At 43.2% G+C, this 22,628-nt stretch overlaps 1 protein-coding gene across 1 annotated transcript in view; it reads left to right on the forward strand.

Annotated features, from left to right (window-relative positions):
* Positions 1–22,628, forward strand: part of PKD1L1 (polycystin 1 like 1, transient receptor potential channel interacting) — a 433,476-nt gene that overhangs the window by 255,481 nt on the left and 155,367 nt on the right. Inside the window, exons 37-39 of the mRNA XM_075828219.1 lie at positions 307–407; positions 12,287–12,479; positions 21,459–21,542. Coding sequence (XP_075684334.1) covers positions 307–407; positions 12,287–12,479; positions 21,459–21,542 — 378 coding nt within the window. The remainder of the gene's footprint in view (positions 1–306; positions 408–12,286; positions 12,480–21,458; positions 21,543–22,628) is intronic.

Raw genomic sequence — 22,628 nt, forward strand, 5'->3', positions numbered from 1 at the left:
AGCACAAGTGATAATACCATAGGCATACATAAATTTAATTTGCAACCTAGTCTGTCAATCACTAAGATCCCACCTAGCACAAGTCATTAAGGATGTAAACATTAGCAAGAAGGGCTCAGAAATCAAGGAGATACTAGGTACACAATATATATATATATATATATATATATATATATATATATATATATATATATATTGGGGGTCTGGATGGTCAGTTTAACTAACAGATTTTGGATAACCCGTTATTGTAAGAAATACATGAATGTCATGAGTGACACATTTACCTTTCTTTTTTAATGTGCACAGGCATTTCAAGAAACCCTCTCCATCTAGCTTTAACATGAAGAAAATCCACTCTTTAGAAGAACCTTCAACTCAGATATTTATTCCTGCGGATTCCATTAGAGGTTTGTTATTTAAGATTTCATTCTTGATCTCTATGAGAGACCTAGGTTGGTCGCAAGTCACACACTACTATTGTTTCAATTAATTCAAATGGACATTAACTTTTCAAACAACTTTTGCTAAACTAATAGTATTAATAAAAACAAAGGATACTTTATCGTGAATCGGGTCTATCCAATCTCATTAGTCATGATCCTTGCACTTGGGAACCAAAACATCATACAAAAGCCTATAATATTTCCCTCAATGCTATGAAGTAAAAATATCAAGCAATAGCAAAATTATATAAATACTTTATTAATCGTTTTACAAATAGTTGTACAAACCAGTAGAAGCACCCAATAAAATACAGTATGCAATAAATTTGCACACAAACAAGACAGTGTAATATATGAGGTAGGACAAAAAATGGTGGTTTTACATATCCACTAGTACAGCTTTAAACATCAAGTATAAGATATATATGCAAAGTTGCCATAAAAGTATTACATAATAATGTACAAATACATACTCAATACACAAGCTCAATACATAAGTCAACCTCACCCACCATATGCCATAGTAACTGCCAGCACGCTGTCCAGCACCCCAACAAGTGTTTTACATCTGGCTCCATCAGGGGGTGTTGAATAAGTGTGCAGTAGGAGTTTATATACTACTAATCCAGCTGGACTTTTAATTACGCAATTTATCTCACTGTGTTCTCTAATATGGCGCATGCAAGAGGCCGGTCGGTATTCCAGTGATGCTGCTCCCAGTGTCTGGAAGTTGGTACAGCATAGATTCACAGCACCAAGTCCCATAATGCACTGGAACGGCGTCACAGACGACCACCCGCCTCGCACATGCACACAGAGCCAGTGAACCAGCCGTGGCCATTTTGAGAATTGAAAACCAATAAATACCCACGGAGGGATTTTTAAATTCAAATAGTGCAATATGTAAACATGTAGCTATAATATGATGTTACAGACTGTATAGATGGCACTATGAAAGAATCCTTAGTAATGACCAAGTAAATCTTGGTGCGTTGATCAAAAACGACTGGAAAACATTATAGAGAAAAAATGATCAACTTAGGCACAGAAAAATATAGAGATGTAAAAATACATAAATTTTATTACATAAAGACATAAACAAGTTAAAAAGATGGAATAAAGAGATGAGTCACACAATGAATAGGCGTCAGCCTATGCTAGACCAAAAATGGATTGTTTACACATGTTATAAGCAAGTTGCAGACAGGATATACATAAAAACGTCTTGTAAGAACAATCAGACAGTGTATCAAAAGTGTGAGATAAAAATTGTTGCTTAGTATAAGATGGCAATAAATATAATAGTAAAAAACTGTGTTTAGTAAGTGTGCCACATTAACACAATAAAGAAATTGATATCAGTGTGCTGCAAAAAAGCTCAATCATGTCAGAAACACCGATGTAAGGTAACTGACAAGTATAAAATAGAGTTACATACCAAGAGACATGGTCGCACATAGGGAAGACACCCGCACCCGATGTGCGTTTCGGCAAATGCCTTCGTCTGGGAGTCTATTTTTTAGCACCATTTATTTCATTCTTTTTAGCGCTATGGTGACCAAAAAACATAGATTCTGGGGTTCTAAATTCATTTTTTAACGCCGTTCACTGTGTGAGTCAAATAATGCTATCTTGTTTCGGACTTTTACGGATGCAGCGATACCAATTTTTTTTTACAATGTTTGGGGAAAAATGGTAAAAGTTTTCTTTTTAACTTTTTTTTGTAACTTTTTTTTTTTTTTTACACTCCTGAAAATGTATCTAACGCTGTTTCCGTAACTCGACCATGTAACCAGGAAGTGGCTGGAAGACAGCAGATCCGGGTAAGATAGAACAGGGTTTTGGTGGCCCCATTTTAGAGATAGGTGCGGGTCCCAGAGGTGGGACCCACATCTATCTGACATTTATGATGTATCCTGTGGATATGTCATAAATGTCATTCATGGGAAGACCCCTATAAATGCTGTGGTCGCTATTGACCGCGGCATTTACCTAGTTAAACGGCCAGGAACAGCGCCATCGCTGTTCCTGGCCATTAGAACAGCGTGTCAGTGTGAGCCCACTCCAAACATCATCCCCTCCCCGCCCAGTTGTTCCGGCACATAACGGGTCGGGAAGGGGTTAAGTAAGAAGCGGACAGGGGGCCCGGCGCTGGCGGGTACCTTGACTGCCGACTATAAGACGCAGGGACTTTTTATCAAGATTAATTTTTGATAAAAACTGAGTCTTATAGTCCGAAAAATACGGTATATAAAAATTATGACTAAGTGGTAATGCACAAAAATAAATTAAAGTGAAAATAGCAAATGAAAATCCACATTCAATAAAGAAAAATGAAAAAAAAAGGAGAACAAAAGAAGGAGAAAAGAGAAGAAAATAAAATAAAGAATAGAACAAAGAAGACATAACTGGGTGGAGTACCAAATGTATAGGGTGGGCAATTTATATGGATACACCTAAATAAAATGGGAATGGTTGGTGATATTAACTTCCTGTTTGTGGCACATTAGTATATGGGAGGGGACTTTTCAAGCTGGGTGTTGACCATGGCGGCCATTTTGAAGTCGGCCATTTTGTATCCAACTTTAGTTTTTTCAATGGGAAGAGGGTCATATGACACATCAAACTTATCGAGAATTCCACAAGAAAAACAATGGTGTGCTTGGTTTTAACGTTACTTTATTCTTTCATGAGTTATTTACAAGTTTCTGATCACTTATAAAATATGTTCAAAGTGCTGCCCATTGTGTTGGATTGTCAATGCATCCCTCTTTTCCCACTCTTCACACACTGATAGCAACACCGCAGAAGAAATGCCTCGCAATCTGACCCCCTTAGACTTTTATCTTTGGGGTCATCTGAAGGCAATTGTCCATGCTGTGAAGATACGAGATGTGCAGCAACTCAAACTACGGATACTGGAAGCCTGTGCTAGCATTTCTTCTGCAGTGTTGCTATCAGTGTGTGAAGAGTGGGAGAAGAGGGTTGCATTGACAATTCAACACAATGGGCAGCACTTTGAACACATTTTATAAGTGGTCAGAAACTTGTAAATAGCTCATGAAAGTATAAAGTAACGTTAAGACCAAGCACACCATTGTTTTTCTTGTGAAATTCTCGATAAGTTTGATGTGTCACATGACCCTCTTCCCATTGAAAAAACTAAAGTTGGATACAAAATGGCCAACTTCAAAATGGCCGCCATGGTCAACACCCAGCTTGAAAAGTTTCCCCCCTCCCATATACTAATGTGCCACAAACAGGAAGTTAATATCACCAACCATTCCCATTTTATCTAGGTGTATCCATATAAATGGCCCACCCTGTACATCGTTACACTCAAATAGTGCTTATACTCAACAACTTCTGGCACCTCCAAATAATAATGTAGATAAAACCCAATCTCCACATATATAATACTTATATATAAGCCCTATCCATATAGGCTGCGAAAATGGCACCTCTGCAGAAGTCTTAGATTGCAAGAAAGATCTTTATCCAATGGCTGAATAATGTAATCCTCAGTAAATAAAGCAGAATGACACAAACCAAATCAGAGCACATTACTCTCCTACGCGCACAGAGATCCTACACATCAGAGATCACAACACACATTTTATTCCAGAAACGGAGCAAAACTAACCATTGCCTTTAGGCAAGACAGTCTGTAGAGCCATGATCTATTTACATTCTCATTTAGCGAGGGCTCTCTGTATATTCCCACCTCTGCTTCCAAGTGAGACTTTGTCGATTCCCCTAAATTTGAGAAGCCTCTAATTACATTGATGATGTTCTCTGATATGATAAGGTATTGTTTTAAGTTTCATCAGTTCTTCCAAATCCTGTGTCTTCATTGTTCCATTTATATCCCTCACATGTTCCAAGATTATGACACGCAAATCTCTTGATATAAGGCTCACATATATCAGCCGGCATGGACATATCGCAGAGTAAATCACAGCAGTTGATTGACAAGTGATGTTGTGACAAATCTTGTATTCTTTCAAAATTGAAGAGTCAACAAAACTTTGAGACCTTAGCCTTAGTGAGCAAACTCTGCAGTCTCCACAGGGGTACGATCCCTATCTGGGACCATGTGAATAAAAAATAAACCCTGATGTAGGGGCTACATAATGGCTCTTCACCATTATATCTCTTAAATTCAGTGATCTGTGTGGGGTAATGGATAGACATTTTGATAGAGCTGGGCTAAGATCTCTATCAGTGTGGAGAATTGGCCAAATAAAAAATGGCCTTCATTTCACGCCATCGGGCATGATATTCAGTAATGACTCTTACCTGATCCGCTTTGTCCCTCATGTTTGGGTATCAATAAATCATTTATTGGATTGCTCCTTGCTCTCTTATAGTTTTTAGCAATATCTCTTGTCCTATAGCCTCTAGCTTGGAATCTCCTAGTTAGTCTTGTGCTTGACTCTCAAAAGCAGGCTCAGTTGAGCAAATCCGGCGTACCCTCAGGAATTGCCCTGTGGCAACAGCTCTCAATTTGTGTGGAGGGTGAGATGATTTAGCATTGAGGAGAGAGTTAACAGATATCTCGTTCTTAAAAATGTCAGTGACAATCAGCCCAACTGAGGCTTTCACAAATTTGATGACTAAAAACTCAATATTCACCCCACTCATTTTAGATGCCGGGCGGTTATTGAGCTGACTGTCATACAAAACTGCAAGGAAGTCTAGAAGTTTTTCTAAATCTCCATGCTATAGGAACTAAATATCATCTGTGAAGCGCATCCATACAAGGATGTCTCCATCATCTGACTCAGGGAAATATATATTTTGTTCCCAAAAGCCCAGCAAGAGGTTGGCATATGAGGGTACACATGTTGCCCCCTTTGCCACACCTCAATAGCGATCTTTGAAGAGAAAAAGATTATAATGTAATAGAAATTCCGGCAGAAGGATTAGTAACTCAATCAAATCTGATTTCTAGATATGTTCTTCTCAAATAGAGCCGAGTTTCTTTCTATTCCATAAAGAGTTCCTCTAATCTATTAGGAACTTCTGCAGAATCATGAAAAGAAGAGGGAAGCTCAACTACCACAGGTTTCAAATAATGGTTAATGAAATGACAGACCGGTTCACACAGTCTGCCTCTTCCTAAAACTATTGGTCCACCATGTTTTTATGGATCTTGGGAAGCAAATATAAAGTTGAACTTATTGGCTTCTGCACTACCAAACCCTCAAATGTAGAATTCAGAGTGATGTTCAATTCAAATTCTCTACACAAGATCTTGTCCAGCTCAGTTTTAAACCTATTGAGGGGACAGGTTTCCAATTTTTGATAACATGACACATCATTCAACTGTCCAAATACTTCCTTCTCGTATTTATCTGTAAGCCATATCACCACGCTATCCCCTTTGTCTGCTGGCATAATAACAAATGCCTTAAGGTTGCGCAATTTTTGTAATGACTCTCTCTGCACTCCATTGAGGTTATCATGTGTGTTGTGTAAGGGTAGTTTCTTCATTTAATTCATGACCAGCCTCACAAAAGTGTCCACTGCAGGACACATAGACAAAGGGGGGAAACGTGGTATGGCGCCTTTTTATCTCGGGGGAAAATTCTGTTCACCAGTCCTTGTCCTCCAAAATGTTAAGGGTCTTTTGTTCCTCCCTATCTGGAAAAAGATGAGTATCATGTCTCGAAAAATGTATCTTAAGTAATAATTAACGTGCGAATGGGTAGACATCCTTAATCGATCCTTGGTTTCTTGTTCCTGAGGTTCATGCCAACATTTCGAACTATGGTCGGTCCTCTTCTTCCCTCTATAGGTCCTGGATTGTGTTCCCGATTGGGGCGTTTGCCTAAAAAACGTCTAGCAAAGGATGCATCATTGGTAGATAATGATGTATAATCTGATCGTGGTTTCAATCTATACCTAGGTCGAGTGGGATGCATCTGATTCCACTTGAATACACGGTTTTTCCGATAATCCATCATATCACGCTGGAATTAAATTTTTTTGTTTTCAATTGTTGTATATCTGTTCCCAATACAAGAAATCCTTTTCTAAGGCTACATTCACATCCGACGTGGACCAGTGCGGGCCGCGATGTCACTGATCCCCCACAGACTACAGTCTGTGGAGGGATGCGTGACACACAATAAAATAGGACATGTCCTATTTTTCAACGGAGCATTCACATGCTCTGTTGAAACAACGGTCATGTAAACGGCTCCATTGAAACGCATGGGTCCGTGTGACGGCCGTTGTTTTAACTGCCATCACATGAACAAGATTCACGTTCGTGTGAACGAGCCCTAATTCTTTTTCAAATATCTCCATTGCCTCCTTAGTTAATTTCAATCTCAATTCCTGTTGTAATGGTTAAATTTCCTTTTCTAGTTCCCCTAAATTCTGCTTGTCCAACCCAATGAGAATTTTTACCATTGTTTTGGAACAAATCTTTCAAGCTTCTTCCCATCTTTGTCTGAATATGTTGCCATCTACAAGGAATGAGGGAGCAATCTGTACCCTTATACCTCTGGGGATAATATCCTTACTCAGATAATGCCCTTGGTGCTGTGCATCTGAGCTGTACCAACTTCCGGACGCCAGGAGCGTCATCACTGGGATACCGACTGGCCTCTCTCCTTTGCCATATTGGAGAACACAGTGAGGTAATTCACTTAATTGAAAGTCCAGCCAGGTTAGTACTATGTAAACTCCTACTGCACACTGATCCAGTGCCCCCTGACGAAGCTGGGAGCGAAACGTGCATTGCGGGGCTGGCCAGTGTGACGGCAGTTACTATGGCATATGGTGGGTGAGGCTGACTTATGTATTGAACTTGTGTATTGAGCATGTAATTGTCATATATATCATTACATAATACTTTTTGGGCAACTTTGCATATATATCTTATACTTGATGTTTGGTATGGTACTATATATACAGCTTTATTAGTGAATTTGTAAAACCACAATTTTTTTGTCCTGTCTCATATATCACACTGTCCTGTTTGTATGCAAATTTATTGCATACTGTATTTTATTGGGTGCTTCTAATGGCTTGTACAACTATTGCTAAAGATCAACTTTGGAATTTACTTACTGTTAAACTTTAGCTGTTTTATCCATGCAAAAACTGTGTCAAATGACTGCCACTAGGTTTCTTCATTCCTATAATCTGCTGTCCACTCCCTGTTGATAAGCAAAATCCATCTCTAGTTACAGAGCAGAGGAGACAGACTGCAGGAAGTGGGGTGTGTCTCTTCACAGCCTGCCCATAGAAGTCCATGAAGGGGGAGCAGAGTGAGGGAGACACACAGACGCGCTCCCCTCAGACATCTATGGAGAGGGGAGCATTAGGAGGAAGTAGGGAGAGAGAGACCCAGACACGATGCCAATAGAAATCTGTGGAGAGGGCAGGGGAGAGGGAGAAGTGTAGGGACACAGACTGCTGGTAAGTGTTCTCTTTCTCCCCAGTGCTGGATTCTCAGCTACACTGCTTATTACTGCTGTATAATCTCCTCCATGCTGATGCAGCTTCTATATATGGATAGAGATAGAAGAGCAGAATTATCCTCTTCTCTTTGTGCTGTGTATGGTGAAGGTTATAGTTAGTACAGTTGAAAAAAGACATATGTCCATCAAATTCAACCAAGGGATGGAAGAAAGGGAAAGGATGGGAGAAGCTGTAGAACTTGTTTTATGCATTTAAAAGACATATAGCCGTTAGGCTTCACCCACTAGCTCAGAGAAAACTGACAATTAGAAATGAATCCTGCAGAGGGGAAAATGGCAAAAAACTGGCACATACAAGTCATATAATAAACAGAAATAGTGTTATTTCTCATGTACACACATATGGCAGCTTATTCTGAAAAGTACCTGAAAAGTTAGGTACACTTTAAGTAAAAAATAGAAGTGTTAATATATATTTTTTTATCAATTAACAAAATGCAAAGTGAATGAACAGAAGAGAAATCTAAATCAAATAAATATTTGGTGTGACCACCCTTTGCCTTCAAAACAGCATAAATTCTTCTAGGTGCACTTGCACAAAGTCATGGATTTTATAAGATTTTAGTCAGTTGTATGATTAACCAATTATAACAAACAGGTGATAGTGATCATCAATTTCATATGTAGGTTGAAACACAGACCTTGCTGATGCAGTATAACCATCTTGTGCCTTGTTGCTGTGCTCAGTCTTGCCATGGTGGACCTGTGACATGAAACTGTCTTCCACAAACTCACTTTTGTACCAGAGTTTGGCAGTTCCTCATCCAGTTTTAAGCCTCCTACACAGCTGCTTCTGTTACAGTTGATGAGTGTGTTTCAACCTACATATGAAATTGATGATGATTATCATCTGTTTTGTATAATTGGTTAATCATACACCTGACTATAATCCTATAAAATACATGACTGTGCAAGTGTACCTAGAAGAATAGATGCTGTTTTGAAGGCAAAGGGTGGTCATACCAAATATTGATTTGATTTAGATTTCTCTTCTGTTCATTAATTTTATTTTTTGTTAATCGATTAAAAAAAATGAACACTTTTCTTTTTAAATCATTCTTACTTTGCAGCATTTTTCCACAACTGCTTAAAACCTTTGCACAGTGCTCTACTTTCTCCTGACTTTCTTTAATTTCCTTTTATGGAAGGAACATTGTTAGGACCCTTTTACAATACGTTTATTGCACTACGTTAGACAAAAACGCCGGGAAAAGCTCCCAGCGTATACTTTAAACATAGCCTGTGACCGCTGCCTAAACAGTGACATCCATCACTACAGAGTCTAATGGTATACGTTAAATGCATACATCATAAACTTTTGTGATGTTGTTCATGACATATACACTACCGTTCAAAAGTTTGGGGTCACCCAGACAATTTTGTGTTTTCCATGAAAACTCACACTTATATTTATCAAATGAGTTGCAAAATGACTAGAAAATATAGTCAAGACATTGACAAGGTTAGAAATAATGATTTTTATTTGAAATAATAAATTTCTCCTTCAAACTTTGCTTTCGTCAAAGAATGCTCCATTTGCAGCAATTACAGCATTGCAGACCTTTGGCATTCTAGCTGTTAATTTGCTGAGGTAATCGGGAGAAATTTCACCCCATGCTTCCAGAAGGCCCTCCCACAAGTTGAATTGGCTTGATGGGCACTTCTTGCGTACCATACGGTCAAGCTGCTCCCACAACAGCTCTATGGGGTTGAGATCTGGTGACTGCGCTGGCCACTCCATTACAGATAGAATACCAGCTGCCTGCTTCTTCCCTAAACAGTTCTTGCATAATTTGGAGGTGTGCTTTGGGTCATTGTCCTGTTGTAGGATGAAATTGGCTCCAATCAAGCGCTGTTCACACGGTATGGCATGGCGTTGCAAAATGGAGTGATAGCCTTCCTTATTCAAAATACCTTTTACCTTGTACAAATCTCGCACTTTACCAGCACCAAAGCAACCCCAGACCATCACATTACCTCCACCATGCTTGACAGATGGCGTCAGGCACTCTTCCAGCATCTTTTCAGTTGTTCTGCATCCCACAAATGTTCTTCTGTGTGATCCAAACACCTCAAACTTCGATTCGTCTGTCCATCACAGTTTTTTCCAATCTTCCTCTGTCCAATGTCTGTGTGCTTTTGCCCATATTAATCTTTTCCTTTTATTAGCCAGTTTCAGATATGGCTTTTTCTTTGCCACTCTGCCCTGAAGGCCAGCATCCCGGAGTCGCCTCTTCACTGTAGACGTTAACACTGGCATTTTGCGGGTACTATTTAATGAAGCTGCCAGTTGAGGACCTGTGAGGCGTCTATTGCTCAAACTAGAGACTCTAATGTACTTGTCTTGTTGCTCAGTTGTGCAGCGGGGCCTCCCACTTCTCTTTCTACTCTCTTTAGAGCCTGTGTGTGCTGTTCTCTGAAGGGAGTAGTACACACCATTGTAGGAAATCTTCAGTTTCTTGGCAATTTCTCGCATGGAATAGCCTTCATTTCTAAGAACAAGAATAGACTGTCGAGTTTCACATGAAAGCTCTATTTTTCTAGCCATTTTGAGAGTTTAATCGAACCCACAAATGTAATGCTCCAGATTCTCAACTAGCTCAAAAGAAGGTCAGTTTTATAGCCCCTCTAAACAGCAAAACTGTTTACAGTGGTGCTAACATAATTACACAAGGGTTTTCAAGTGTTTTCTAATCATCCATTAGCCTTCTAACACAGTTAGCAAACACAATGTACCATTAGAACACTGGCGTGATGGTTGCTGGAAATGGGCCTCTATACACCTATGTAGATATTGCATTAAAAACCAGACGTTTGCAGCTAGAATAGTCATTTAGCACATTAACAATGTATAGAGTGTATTTCTGATTAATTTAATGTTATCTTCATTGAAAAAAACTGTTTTTTCTTTCAAAAATAAGGAAATTTCTAAGTGATCCTAAACTTTTGAACGGTAGTGTACGTTAAACTGATATTTTTATAGTCTATGGGTGACGGATGCGAGTATTAGGCATCCATTTAACGTATACGTCATGAAAAGCTATTGAAAATCCCACGACGTATATTTTAAACATATGCCTACGGCACCCATAGAGTCCCGTGTGACAAAAACATATACTGCGTGGTATACATCTTTTACAGGATCTCGCAGGATGGCATAGTGCAGTCTATTATGAAATACAGTCCTTAAAAAAAAGGTATACTAACCTATACCAGCTGTAAGGATGTTAAAAAACACTATTTTGGCCTCTGCCAGGCTAATGGAAATGTAAGTGATGTGAACGGGGCATAAGATGGGTCCTGGCCCCAGCTAAAGCCATGATGTCGCTTATAATTAGCCTTGTTAACAGTTGTAATATGGCCATATTTTAGCATCTGCATGACTGTAACACCCAGAACCCCCTGCAGTTCTACTGAACTAAACTTAGATCACCATCATGTTGAACAATATGTTTTGAGTTGTTGTGCAATTCATTTTTGTTCCAAAGGCATTTAATAAGTTTGCCAAATATATTAGCATTGTACAACCTTCTTTATCTTTGAAATGTTCTCCAGCACGATGTTGAAAATTTTCACATAATTTATTCCGTAATATTGAATATTACATGTATTGACCGTTTTTTCTATTTTTTGTTTTGTTTTGTAAATTGCTCTAAAAGGGCTATTGTACTTCTTGTAAAACCCAATCATGGGGCATCAAATGAAGATAGCAATGGGATTTAGAGACCTTGACTGGTGACCACTAGCCTTTGATTGAAGGAACATCTAAGACGGTCTCACCAAATCATAGTGAAAAGATGACGCATGTCATAATGTATTATATTTTATTTATTATATTTTGCATACAGTACATTATGCCACCTCTAGGTTGAATATATTTCATGTTGGTTTAACTGAAACCCTGCACAAAATACTATAGGGCAATTCTTTCCTTTCTTTATTTACTATGGATTCCCCCAAATCAGAAATCCTTACGCCCTAATTCTAAAATGCCAAAATTTTAGCATGGGTGCTCATGCTGTGTATTTTTGACCTGTTTAGTACCTTTGCTCTTACACATATACACAGCGTTTTGTATTACTGTTTTATTGCCAATTGGTTTGGTAAATTGGTATAATGCTCTGTATGTGGGGATTGGAAGATTACTGCACAATTCTTTGTTTATGAATGCTTCTGGTTCTCTGTACTCTTTTCAATTTCATGTGTCAACAAAGTAAGAAAAAAAAAGTAACATATTTTTGTTTATTCACAATGTATGTGTTTCTTTAGATTATAATTCTTTAAAATAATTCTGTGATATTTAAATATTTTTACTTGTGTATTACTTTAACCTTCTCTTCAATATAGATGCAGAATACAGTTATGTGGCATTGATGGATGCAGACTACAAAAGGCACCCCAAAAATAAATATATTTCCAATATGATTAATTATACAATCGATGTGCAGTGGACACAATGCCTATCTTGGCATAATAAGCAATGGAACTCAGAAGACTGCTCCCCGCAGAAAGGAACCACAGCTGAAGTGTTTACTTGCAGGTAAGTTACTTTATGGAAAACCACTGCAGTTCTACTGCATGGCGACAATGTTTTTTATTTTTCTTCACTTGTTTTATTGCATATTATGCAATAAATAATGTCACAAAATAAGAGCGTTACCTCATATATTCAAAATACAAATGATCAGTACAGAGAAAAAAAAAGGTTTCTGGAGGACATCCATGTGATATGATCAGAATAAGCACATCGTAGTCAGAAAATATCCAATAATGCAGTCAGTATAAACAAAATATATCATATAAATCTGATAATGATTACTTATAAAAGAAAGTAGAAACCTGGAAAACCAGACAAGTAGTCACAGATTGAGATTGTCAGAAATGTTTGTCATTTGGTAGCATATTTAGTTTGGGAATTTTTATTATATTAGACAGTATTCTTAAGTACGTAATTTTTCGGACTATAAGACGCACCAGACTATAAGACGCACCCAGGTTTTAGGCAACAGAAAATAGGAAAACATTTCATATTTTACTACTTATACAAAGAAAAAAGTATTTGTTAAAAAAAAAAAAAATTGTTCTGTTTCACCACATTCTGAGAGCCATAACTTTGACATTATTTCATCGATTGAGCGGTGTGAGGGCTTATTCTTTGCAGGACGAGCTGTTGTTTTTATTGGCACCATTTTTTGGTACATACGATTTTTTTTATCACTTTTTATTTAATTGTTTTTTTTAGCTCTCAGTTGACCAAAAGACAACGATTCAGGGGGGGGTTACGCCATTCACCGTGCGAGTCAAATAATGCTATATTGAAATAGTTCCGACTTTTACGGATGCAGCAATACCAACTTTTTAAAAAATATATTTTTTTTACATTGTGCTTGGGGAAAAATGGGAAAAGTTTTTTTTTTGAACCTTTAAGAATTTTTTACACTCTTGAAAATTTATCTAACTTTTTTGTTTACATATTTTATTAGCTCCCCTAGGGGACTTGAACCAGTGATCGTTAGATCGCTGGCACAATACACTGCAATATATGGATGAGTTACGGAAACCGCGTAACTCGATGAGCTACGCTGTTTCCGTAACTCCCATAGTAGTGAATGGCAGTTACAGAAGCAGCGTAGCATGCGAGCTACGCTGTTTCTTTAACTACTATTCAGTTCTATGGAAGTTATGGAAACAGCGTAGCTCAGCGAGTAATGCTGCTTCCGTAACTCGACCATGTACACTGTGTTCGTTGCTACCGCGTTCCGGAATTTGTGTAGCTCGCGGTGCTATGCTGTTTCCGTAATTCCCATTCACTTCTATGGGTGTTACGGAAATAGCGTAGCTCAGTGAGCACTCGGCTGTTTCCGTAACTCCCGACCACCTAACCAGGAAGTGGCCGGAGCCGAGTAAGATAGAACGGGGGTTTAGCGGGCCCCGTTCTAGAGATAGGTGCGGGTCCCAGAGGTGGCACCCGCATCTATCTGACATTTATGAAATGTCCTGTGAATAAGTCATAGATGTCCATCATGGGAAAACTCCTATAAATGCTGCGGTCGCTATTGACCACGGTATTTAACTAGTTAAACGGCCAGGAACAGCGCAATCGTTGTTCCTGGCCGTTAGAACAGCATGTCAGCTGTAAAACACAGCGGACACCTGCAGTGTATGGCACGGGCTCAGAGCGTTAGCCCGCTCTGCTCCAAACATCATCCCCTCCCCGCTCCATGAAGTGCCGGCACATCATGGGTAGGGAAGGGGTTAAGTACGGAAGCGGTCAGCATCATCCACTTCTCTTCGTTACCACCCAGCTTCTAGCAGTGCACAGACACACAGCGTGTCCTCGCGAGATCACGCTGTGACGTCACTCACTTCCTCCCACAGGAACTTCATCGCGTCGGATGAGCGAGGACACGCTGTGTGTCTGAACTGCCAGAAGCTGGGTGGTAACGAAGAGAAGTGGATGATGCTGATTCGTCAGAATCATACACTTCTATTCACAACGCCCAGCTAGTAAAACAAGTAAAAACGCCCAGATGTACACACACAATACACGCCCACTTGGACATAACTTTAAACACGCCCAGTTGTACTTAAGAAAGGCTCATTTGCATAAATATAAAAATGGTCATAACTTGGCCAAAAATGCTCGTTTTTGAAAAAAACAAAACATTACTGTTATCTACATTGCAGCGCCGATCTGCTGCAATAGGAGATAGGGGTTTGAAAATCTGGTGACAGAGCCTCTTTAAGAATGTCTATTTAAAGCCCTGTGAATGGCAAATGTTTATGTATTTTACTACATATTTAATTAAAATTTCAAATATCTTCTAGAATCGTTAAATTAAATATAAGTGCAATAGTTAAATTCAGTCAGTGACTATTGATTGAAAGAATATTGGCTAGGTTTTAAAAAGAACCTGTCAATTTGAATATGCTATCTGATCTGTGGCCAGTATGCTATAGAGTAGGAGGAGCCCATCAGATTAATAAATAGTTTTGTTCAAAATGATTCAGAATAACCTGTAATTTATTCATTTAAAACCCTGCTCACTGTGCGCTAAAGAGTCCAGTAAGTGGTCTCAATCATTGATTGACAGCCTCCCCTGTATGTGAATACAGAAATAGCTGTCAATCACTGATTAACACTTCCCGCTAGACTCTTAAAGGGGTTATCCCAGAATCGATAATTATCACCCACCCACAGGATAGGTAAATTGTCTGACCACAGGGACCCCCACCGATCACGAGAACAAGACTCCTCTCCTTCTCACTGCACCCCACACAGTGAGGTGGAGCTTTAATGGAGCAGTGGTCGAGCATGCGCATGCAGCTCCATTCAATGTCTATAGGATTGGAGGAAACAGCTGATTACTGTACTGCTGTTTTTGTTATTCCCAAAGAGTTTGAGAAAAGCGGACTTGCTCAACCACTGCCCCATTCAATATCCTCCTCACTGCGGTTAAGAAGTGAGGAGTGTAATGTCCGTGGCTGCGGGCTGTCAGCTCCAGCCTCCCGCTGACAGCCGCAGCCACGAGTCGGCAAGCGCTGGCCCCAGCCTCCTCCTCAGGAGCTTGCATCCACTCACCTCCGCCGGAGCCGGGTGTGCGCGCACGTTCGTCCCCGCTCTTAAAGGGGAAGCGCGCGCACCGGACATCTTGAACGACCTTTGACCCGTGAGTACCCTGGGCTATAAGAGGGGTCCAGCCCCCTAGTTCGATGCCTGAGCGTTGTTAGTTTTCCCAGTCTGTCTTGCAAATGGTCCCTTAGTGTTTCCCGTTCCTGTTGTTACCCGTACCTTATTCCCCGTTCCTGTTTCCCGTGCTTTGCCCTAGTATCTAGTCGTGCCACATCCTGTGTCATCTGCCACGTCCAGAGGAATCTGCTACTTTCTGTGTCATCTGCCACGTCCGGAGGAATCAGCTACTGTCTGTGTCATCTGCCACGTCCGGAGGAATCCGCCACGTCCTGTGTCATCTGCCACGTCCGGAGGAATCCGCCACGTCTTGTGTCATCTGCCACGTCTGGAGGAATCCGCCACGTCTGGCGCAACTTGCGGCTCCTGTGTCATCCGCCACGTTTGGCGCCATCTGCTGCACCCATCTCATCTGTGCCAGAGCTGCGGCCACCATCTGGACTATTCAGGTACCCTTGTGCGGGACATTGTATTTCTGGGGTGTCCTGTTGTTTGGCCAGCTGCCTCCCCGCTGCGGCGGTACGACCTAGTGGGTCCACTAACCTGCTTCGTGACAGTACGCTCAGGCCATGGACTCCGCTGGTCAACCTGAGACGTTGACTACACAAGCCATGCTGGCTGAGATGGAGGATCTCCAGTCACGACAAGACCACCTCCTCCTGTCGGTGAACGCCATAGCCCATCGGCTGCTTGCTCCGTCCACAGTCATCACCGCACCCGTTCCTGCGGTTCCGCCTGCTACACCTCCTGTCTGTACCGGTACCAACCCCCTGTGTTTCTTGCCGCTACCTCCACGCTATGACGGAGATCCGAGGTCCTGCAGGGGATTTTTGAATCAGTGCCTGATCCATTTCAGACTACATGCCAGGTCCTTCTGCTCGGATGACGTCCGGATCGCCTTTATCATCTCTCTCCTTACCGGCAAAGCCCTGGCATGGGCCAATCCTCTGTGGGAACATCAGGGACCTGAGACCCGGGACTTGCAGTGCTTCTTACGGACCTTCCGCTCGATCTTTGAGGAACCCGGAAGAGTTTCTTCGGCTGTTGCATCCCTGCTAACCCTACACCAGGGAGACCTTTCCGTGGGCGAGTATGCCATTCAGTTCCGTATCCTGGCTGATGAATTGACCTGTTACAACGAGGCTTTGGTGGCTACATTCTGGCAGGGACTGTCTTCAGGGATCAAGGACGAGCTGGCTGCTCGCGATCTGCCATCTACGCCTCCCGCGTCGACATGAGGATCCGGGAACGTTCCCAAGAGGTTCTCCGGGAGAGAGAACTTCCTAGGCTGGATTCTGCTGTCCCGCAATCCTCCTCAGTCATCCCACCAGAGTACCCGATGCAGAGTAATTATGTTAAATTGTCTACCCAGGAGAAACAACACAGACGAACTTCTGGACTTTGTTTGTATTGCGGCCATGGAGGCCATATTGTGCGTCTGTGCCCCCAGAGGCCGGAGAGACCCCATTGCCTAGGATTGGTTGGGGAGACAACACTAGGTGGGACAGAATCTAACAGAGGATTCGCTTCCAAACTGACTATTCCTGTGACCCTGGTATCCGGCGACGGGACGCATCAAGTCTCTGCCTATCTTGACTCTGGCTCTGCTGCAAATTTCATCCAGAAAGAGCTTGTGGATCATCTTCAGCTGCCCACAGTTCCCCTGGAGACATCTTTGGCTGTGGCCTCAGTTAATGGACTGCCTCTGCCTGATCCCATTATCTCTAAAACCAAGCCGTTGAAGCTCCAGGTTGGAGTACTTCACTCTGAATTTATTTTGTTCCTTGTTTTGCCCAAGGCCATCAATCCTCTTCTGCTGGGCCTGCCTTGGCTTCGACTTCATGCCCCAGTCCTGGACTGGAATTCTGGTGAGGTTCTCCAATGGGGCTCCAAGTGCCATGGTCGTTGTCTGTTGCAGATCCATCCTGTCAAGCCTTCTCTGCCTCAGTCGCTGTCGGGACTGCCTCCCCATTTTGCTCAGTATGCAGATGTTTTCAGCAAAAATGAGGCTGAGACGCTGCCTCCACATCGCACCTATGACTGCCCCATTGAACTGGTTCCTAATGCCTCTCTTCCCCGTGGATGGGTATATCCTCTCTCCTTGCCTGAGTCTCTATCCATGTCGGCCTATATAAAGGAGAATCTGGAGAGGGTTTTTTTACGAAAATCTTCCTCCCCGGCCGGGGCTGGATTCTTCTTCGTTAAAAAGAAGGATGGATCCCTTCGTCCCTGCATTGACTACAGAGGCCTCAACCTGATCACAGTCAAGAACAAATACCCGTTGCCACTCATCTCTGAACTATTTGATCGCATACGTGGGGCCAAAATTTTTTCTAAGCTAGACCTGCGTGGGGCTTACAATCTAGTCCGGATTCGCCGGGGTGACGAATGGAAGACGGCATTTAACACCCGGGACGGGCACTACGAATACCTGGTGATGCCCTTCAGACTGTGTAATGCTCCAGCAGTGTTTCAGGAGTTCGTTAACGACATCTTCTGAGATCTACTCTATGTCTGTGTTGTTGTTTATCTCGATGATATTTTGATTTTCTCCCCAGATCAGACGACTCATCGGAGGCATGTTCGTCAGGTTCTACTACGATTGAGGGAGAATCATTTATACGCCAAGCTGGAGAAGTGCGTCTTAGAGAAGAGTTCTCTGCCCTTCCTGGGCTACATCATCTCGGATCAAGGCCTAAAGATGGATCCTGAGAAAGTGAAGGCTGTCCTGGAGTGGCCACGTCCCCAAGGCTTAAGGGCCATACAGCGGTTCCTGGGATTCACCAATTTCTACCGGCAGTTTATTCCTAACTTCTCTTCTCTGACGTCTCCCATCTCGACCCTTACCAAGAAGGGTGTGAACGCCAAAGTGTGGACTCCAGAGGCAGAGTCTGCATTTAATAGCCTGAAGAGTTCCTTCACTTCAGCCTCGATCCTCCATCACCCTGACGTATCTCGGCAGTTCTCACTGGAAGTGGACGCTTCCTCTGTCGGTGCAGGTGCACTTCTGTTCCGGAGGAGCTCCAAAGGAAAGGCTGTAGTTTGTGGCTACTACTCTAGACTGTTTTCCTCTGCTGAGCGCAATTACTCCATTGGAGATCGGGAGCTGCTGGCCATCAAATTGGCTCTGGAGGAGTGGAGACATCTTCTGGAGGGCGCTGCTCACCCCATCCTGATCTTCACCGACCACAAGAACCTCACTTACCTTCAGTCCGCTCAAAGACTTAATCCTCGTCAAGCCAGGTGGTCGCTGTTCTTCACACGTTTTCTCTTTGCGCTCCACTACCGTCCCGCGGACAAGAATGTGAGGGCAGATGCCTTGTCCAGATCGTTTGAGACGGAAGACACGGTGGAGTCCCTCCAGACCATCATAGACCCGTCCTGCATCGTCACTGCTAATCCTCTGCAGGTTAGAGACATCCCTCCTGGGAGGACTTTTGTTCGGTTGGCGGACAGGAGAAGAATTCTCCGCTGGGGACATAGTTCTAAACTTGCTGGGCACGCCGGTGTCCGTAAAACCCGAGACCTGATCGCTCGTCACTTTTGGTGGTCCACGCTACATAAGGATGTTCTGGACTTTGTCTCTTCTTGCACGGTGTGTGCCTCTAACAAAGTGACTCACAGCAAGCCTGCCGGCCTGCTTCAACCTCTGCCTGTACCCAATGCCCCCTGGCAGCACATTGCGATGGACTTCGTCACTGACCTTCCCCCCTCAGCAGGATGTAACACTGTCTGGGTGGTGGTGGACCGGTTCTCTAAGATGGCTCATTTTATCCCGCTGACTGGCCTACCTTCTTCTCCTCGTCTGGCAAGTCTCTTCATCCAGCACATCTTCCGCTTGCATGGCTTGCCTCTTCACATTGTGTCCGACCGGGGGGTTCAGTTTACCTCTAAGTTCTGGAGAGCCCTCTGTAAACTCCTGGATGTGAGATTGTACTTTTCCTCTGCCTATCACCCCCAGTCCAATGGGCAAGTTGAGAGGATCAACCAGATCATGGAAAATTATCTCCGCCATTTCATCTCTTCACAGCACGATAACTGGGTACAGCTTCTACCATGGGCCGAATTTTCTTACAACAACCACACAAGTGAGTCCACCACTTCCTCTCCGTTTCACATCATCTACAGTCAACATCCCAGAGTCCCTCTTCCTGTGTCGACTTCATCCCAGGTTCCCGCTGCTGACTCTGCATATGGGGACTTCCTGCAAATCTGGCAACAGACTCGGTCCTCTATTTTGCTGGCAGTAGATCGCATGAAGCGAAAGGCAGATACTAAGAGAAGAGAGCCGCCTCAGTATCTTCCGGGGACTAAAGTCTGGCTGTCCTCTCGGAACATTCGCTTGAAGATGCCCTCATACAGGTTCCCAGGTTCCTTGGACCATTCGAGGTCCTGCAGCAGATCAACCCTGTCGCCTACAAGCTTCGGCTGCCTCCTACCCTCAGGATTCCCAACTCCTTCCACGTCTCCCTCCTGAAGCCTGTGATCCTAAACCGCTATTCCAAGACTCCCAGCCCTGCGGTTGCTCCCAGCGGCTCCTCGGACATCTTTGAGGTAAAGGAGATCTTGGACACCAAGAGAGTGAGAGGAAAGACCTTGTATTTGGTGGATTGGAGGGGGTTTGGTCCCGAAGAGAAGTCCTGGGAGCCAGAGGAGAACCTCAATGCCCCTACTCTTCTAAAGAAGTTTCTCTCTCGCTCCGGTCCCAAGAAGAGGGGGCGTAAGAGGGGGGATACTGTAATGTCCGTGGCTGCGGGCTGTCAGCTCCAGCCTCCCGCTGACAGCCGCAGCCACGAGTCGGCAAGCGCTGGCCCCAGCCTCCTCCTCAGGAGACGCCAGCTCTTGCATTCACTCACCTCCGCCGGAGCCCAGACATCTTGAATGACCTTTGACCCGTGAGTACCCTGGGCTATAAGAGGGGTCCAGCCCCCTAGTTCGATGCCTGAGCGTTGTTAGTTTTCCCAGTCTGTCTTGCAAATGGTCCCTTAGTGTTTCCCGTTCCTGTTGTTACCCGTACCTTATTCCCCGTTCCTGTTTCCCGTGCTTTGCCCTAGTATCTAGTCGTGCCACGTCCTGTGTCATCTGCCACGTCCAGAGGATTTCTGCTACTTTCTGTGTCATCTGCCACGTCTGGAGGAATCCGCCACGTCCTGTGTCATCTGCCACGTCCGGAGGAATGCGCCACGTCCTGTGTCATCTGCCACGTCCGGAGGAATCCGCCACGTCCGGAGGAATCCACCACGTCCTGTGTTATCTGCCACATCCGGAGGAATCCGCCACGTCTGGCGCAACTTGCGGCTCCTGTGTCACCCGCCACGTTTGGCGCCATCTGCTGCACCCATCTCATCTGTGCCAGAGCTGCGGCCACCATCTGGACTATTCAGGTACCCTTGTGCGGGACATTGTATTTCTGGGGTGTCCTGTTGTTTGGCCAGCTGCCTCCCCGCTGCGGCGGTACGGCCTAGTGGGTCCACTAACCCGCTTCGTGACAAGGAGGAACGGGAGGTTTGGAACCCCATTTCTCGTGAGTGGTGAGGGTCCCAGGGGTAGGGATAAGTGATAATTGTTAATTCTGGTATAACCCCTTTAAGTCCAGAGTGAGCAGGGATTTAATGAATGAATTACAGGTTATCCTATATCTCTTCGCACAAAAATATGTATATGTGAATCTACTCAGCTCCTACTGCTCTATAACACGCTGCCCACATCTAAGACTGGATGTTTGACATAACGTGTTCCTTTTAAAAATACTAAACAGGTTCCACTAATTAACTGTTTTTGAAAAGCATTTGACAAATTCATAACAAGATTTTTTTTTTCTGTTTTTAGCTGTACACGGCTAGGTTTGTATACCTCTGCATGTAGACAAGTGTCATCTGATTTTAACATGGAGGATATCACACAGTTTTTAAGGTAAATGTGTATTTCAAATTTAATGAAGCCTTTCTATTCACATCTGCATTGGAGACTCCATTAGGAGCCTCCATTAACGACAGGTCAAAAACGCTGAAATGTTGCCCCATTTTGAAAGCCATAATTTAACTTATTTATTTTTCTGTTGACATAGCTGTATGCTTTTTTTTTTTTTTTTTATTGGGCAAGTTCTAGATTTTGTTTTGCACTATTTTGGAATCCATAGAACTCCAAATTGTATCACATTTTTTGGAGGAGGAATGGAAAATAATAGTAAATCTGCCATTGTTCACTATTTTCCTTATTATTGTAACTGAATCACTAGTTGAGCAATTCCCCAGAGTGCAAGTTATGGAATTGCTCTGTAAGCGAATCCCCAAAGGCAGCTAGAGACTGTCTGGAGAAAGCGTGCAGGTAATCAGCTACCTCAAGTCCATCACTACTCTGAACAGAAGAGTCTAAGGCTACTCTATGGTTTTCACCAGAGCCAGTGGCGTAACTATAGGGGTCGCAGCAGTCACAATTGCAATCGCCCCCTGCACCACATCAATGAAAAGTTACTATAGTAACTGAGGCCTATGTAATAAACTACAAGAGCCCCCATTCCCATAGTAACTAAAAGTACTTACCCTCTCTTTCCGGAGCGCAGCGGATATCCTGACGTCACAGCACTGTGCGCAGCGCATGACGTCTCAACGCTATGCGCTGCGCACAACATCCCGACCGTGGATGGAGTCAGGACCTCCGCTGCGGCCAAAGAGTAGGGTAAGTTTATTATTACTGTCTGCTGAAACTGATGGGTCGGGGTCCTACTCACAGGACCCCCGCCAACCAGCTGTTTTGAAGGGGGTGCAGCGCTCATACGAGCGTTACTTCCTTTTCATTCCGGTCACGTTTTTACACACTGAATCACTGACACGGACGTGTCAGCGATTCACAGTGTGAGCAAGTAAGGGAAATGAAGGTGAAGCAGCGCTTGTACGAGCGATGCACCCCCTTCAAAACAGCTGATTGGCGGGGGTCGAACCCCGACCCATCAGCTATTGATGGCCTATCTTGAGGATAGGCCATCAGTGTTTAGGGACT

The sequence above is a fragment of the Rhinoderma darwinii genome, chromosome 5, assembly GCF_050947455.1.
Source record: "Rhinoderma darwinii isolate aRhiDar2 chromosome 5, aRhiDar2.hap1, whole genome shotgun sequence".
Taxonomy (NCBI): domain Eukaryota; kingdom Metazoa; phylum Chordata; class Amphibia; order Anura; family Rhinodermatidae; genus Rhinoderma; species Rhinoderma darwinii.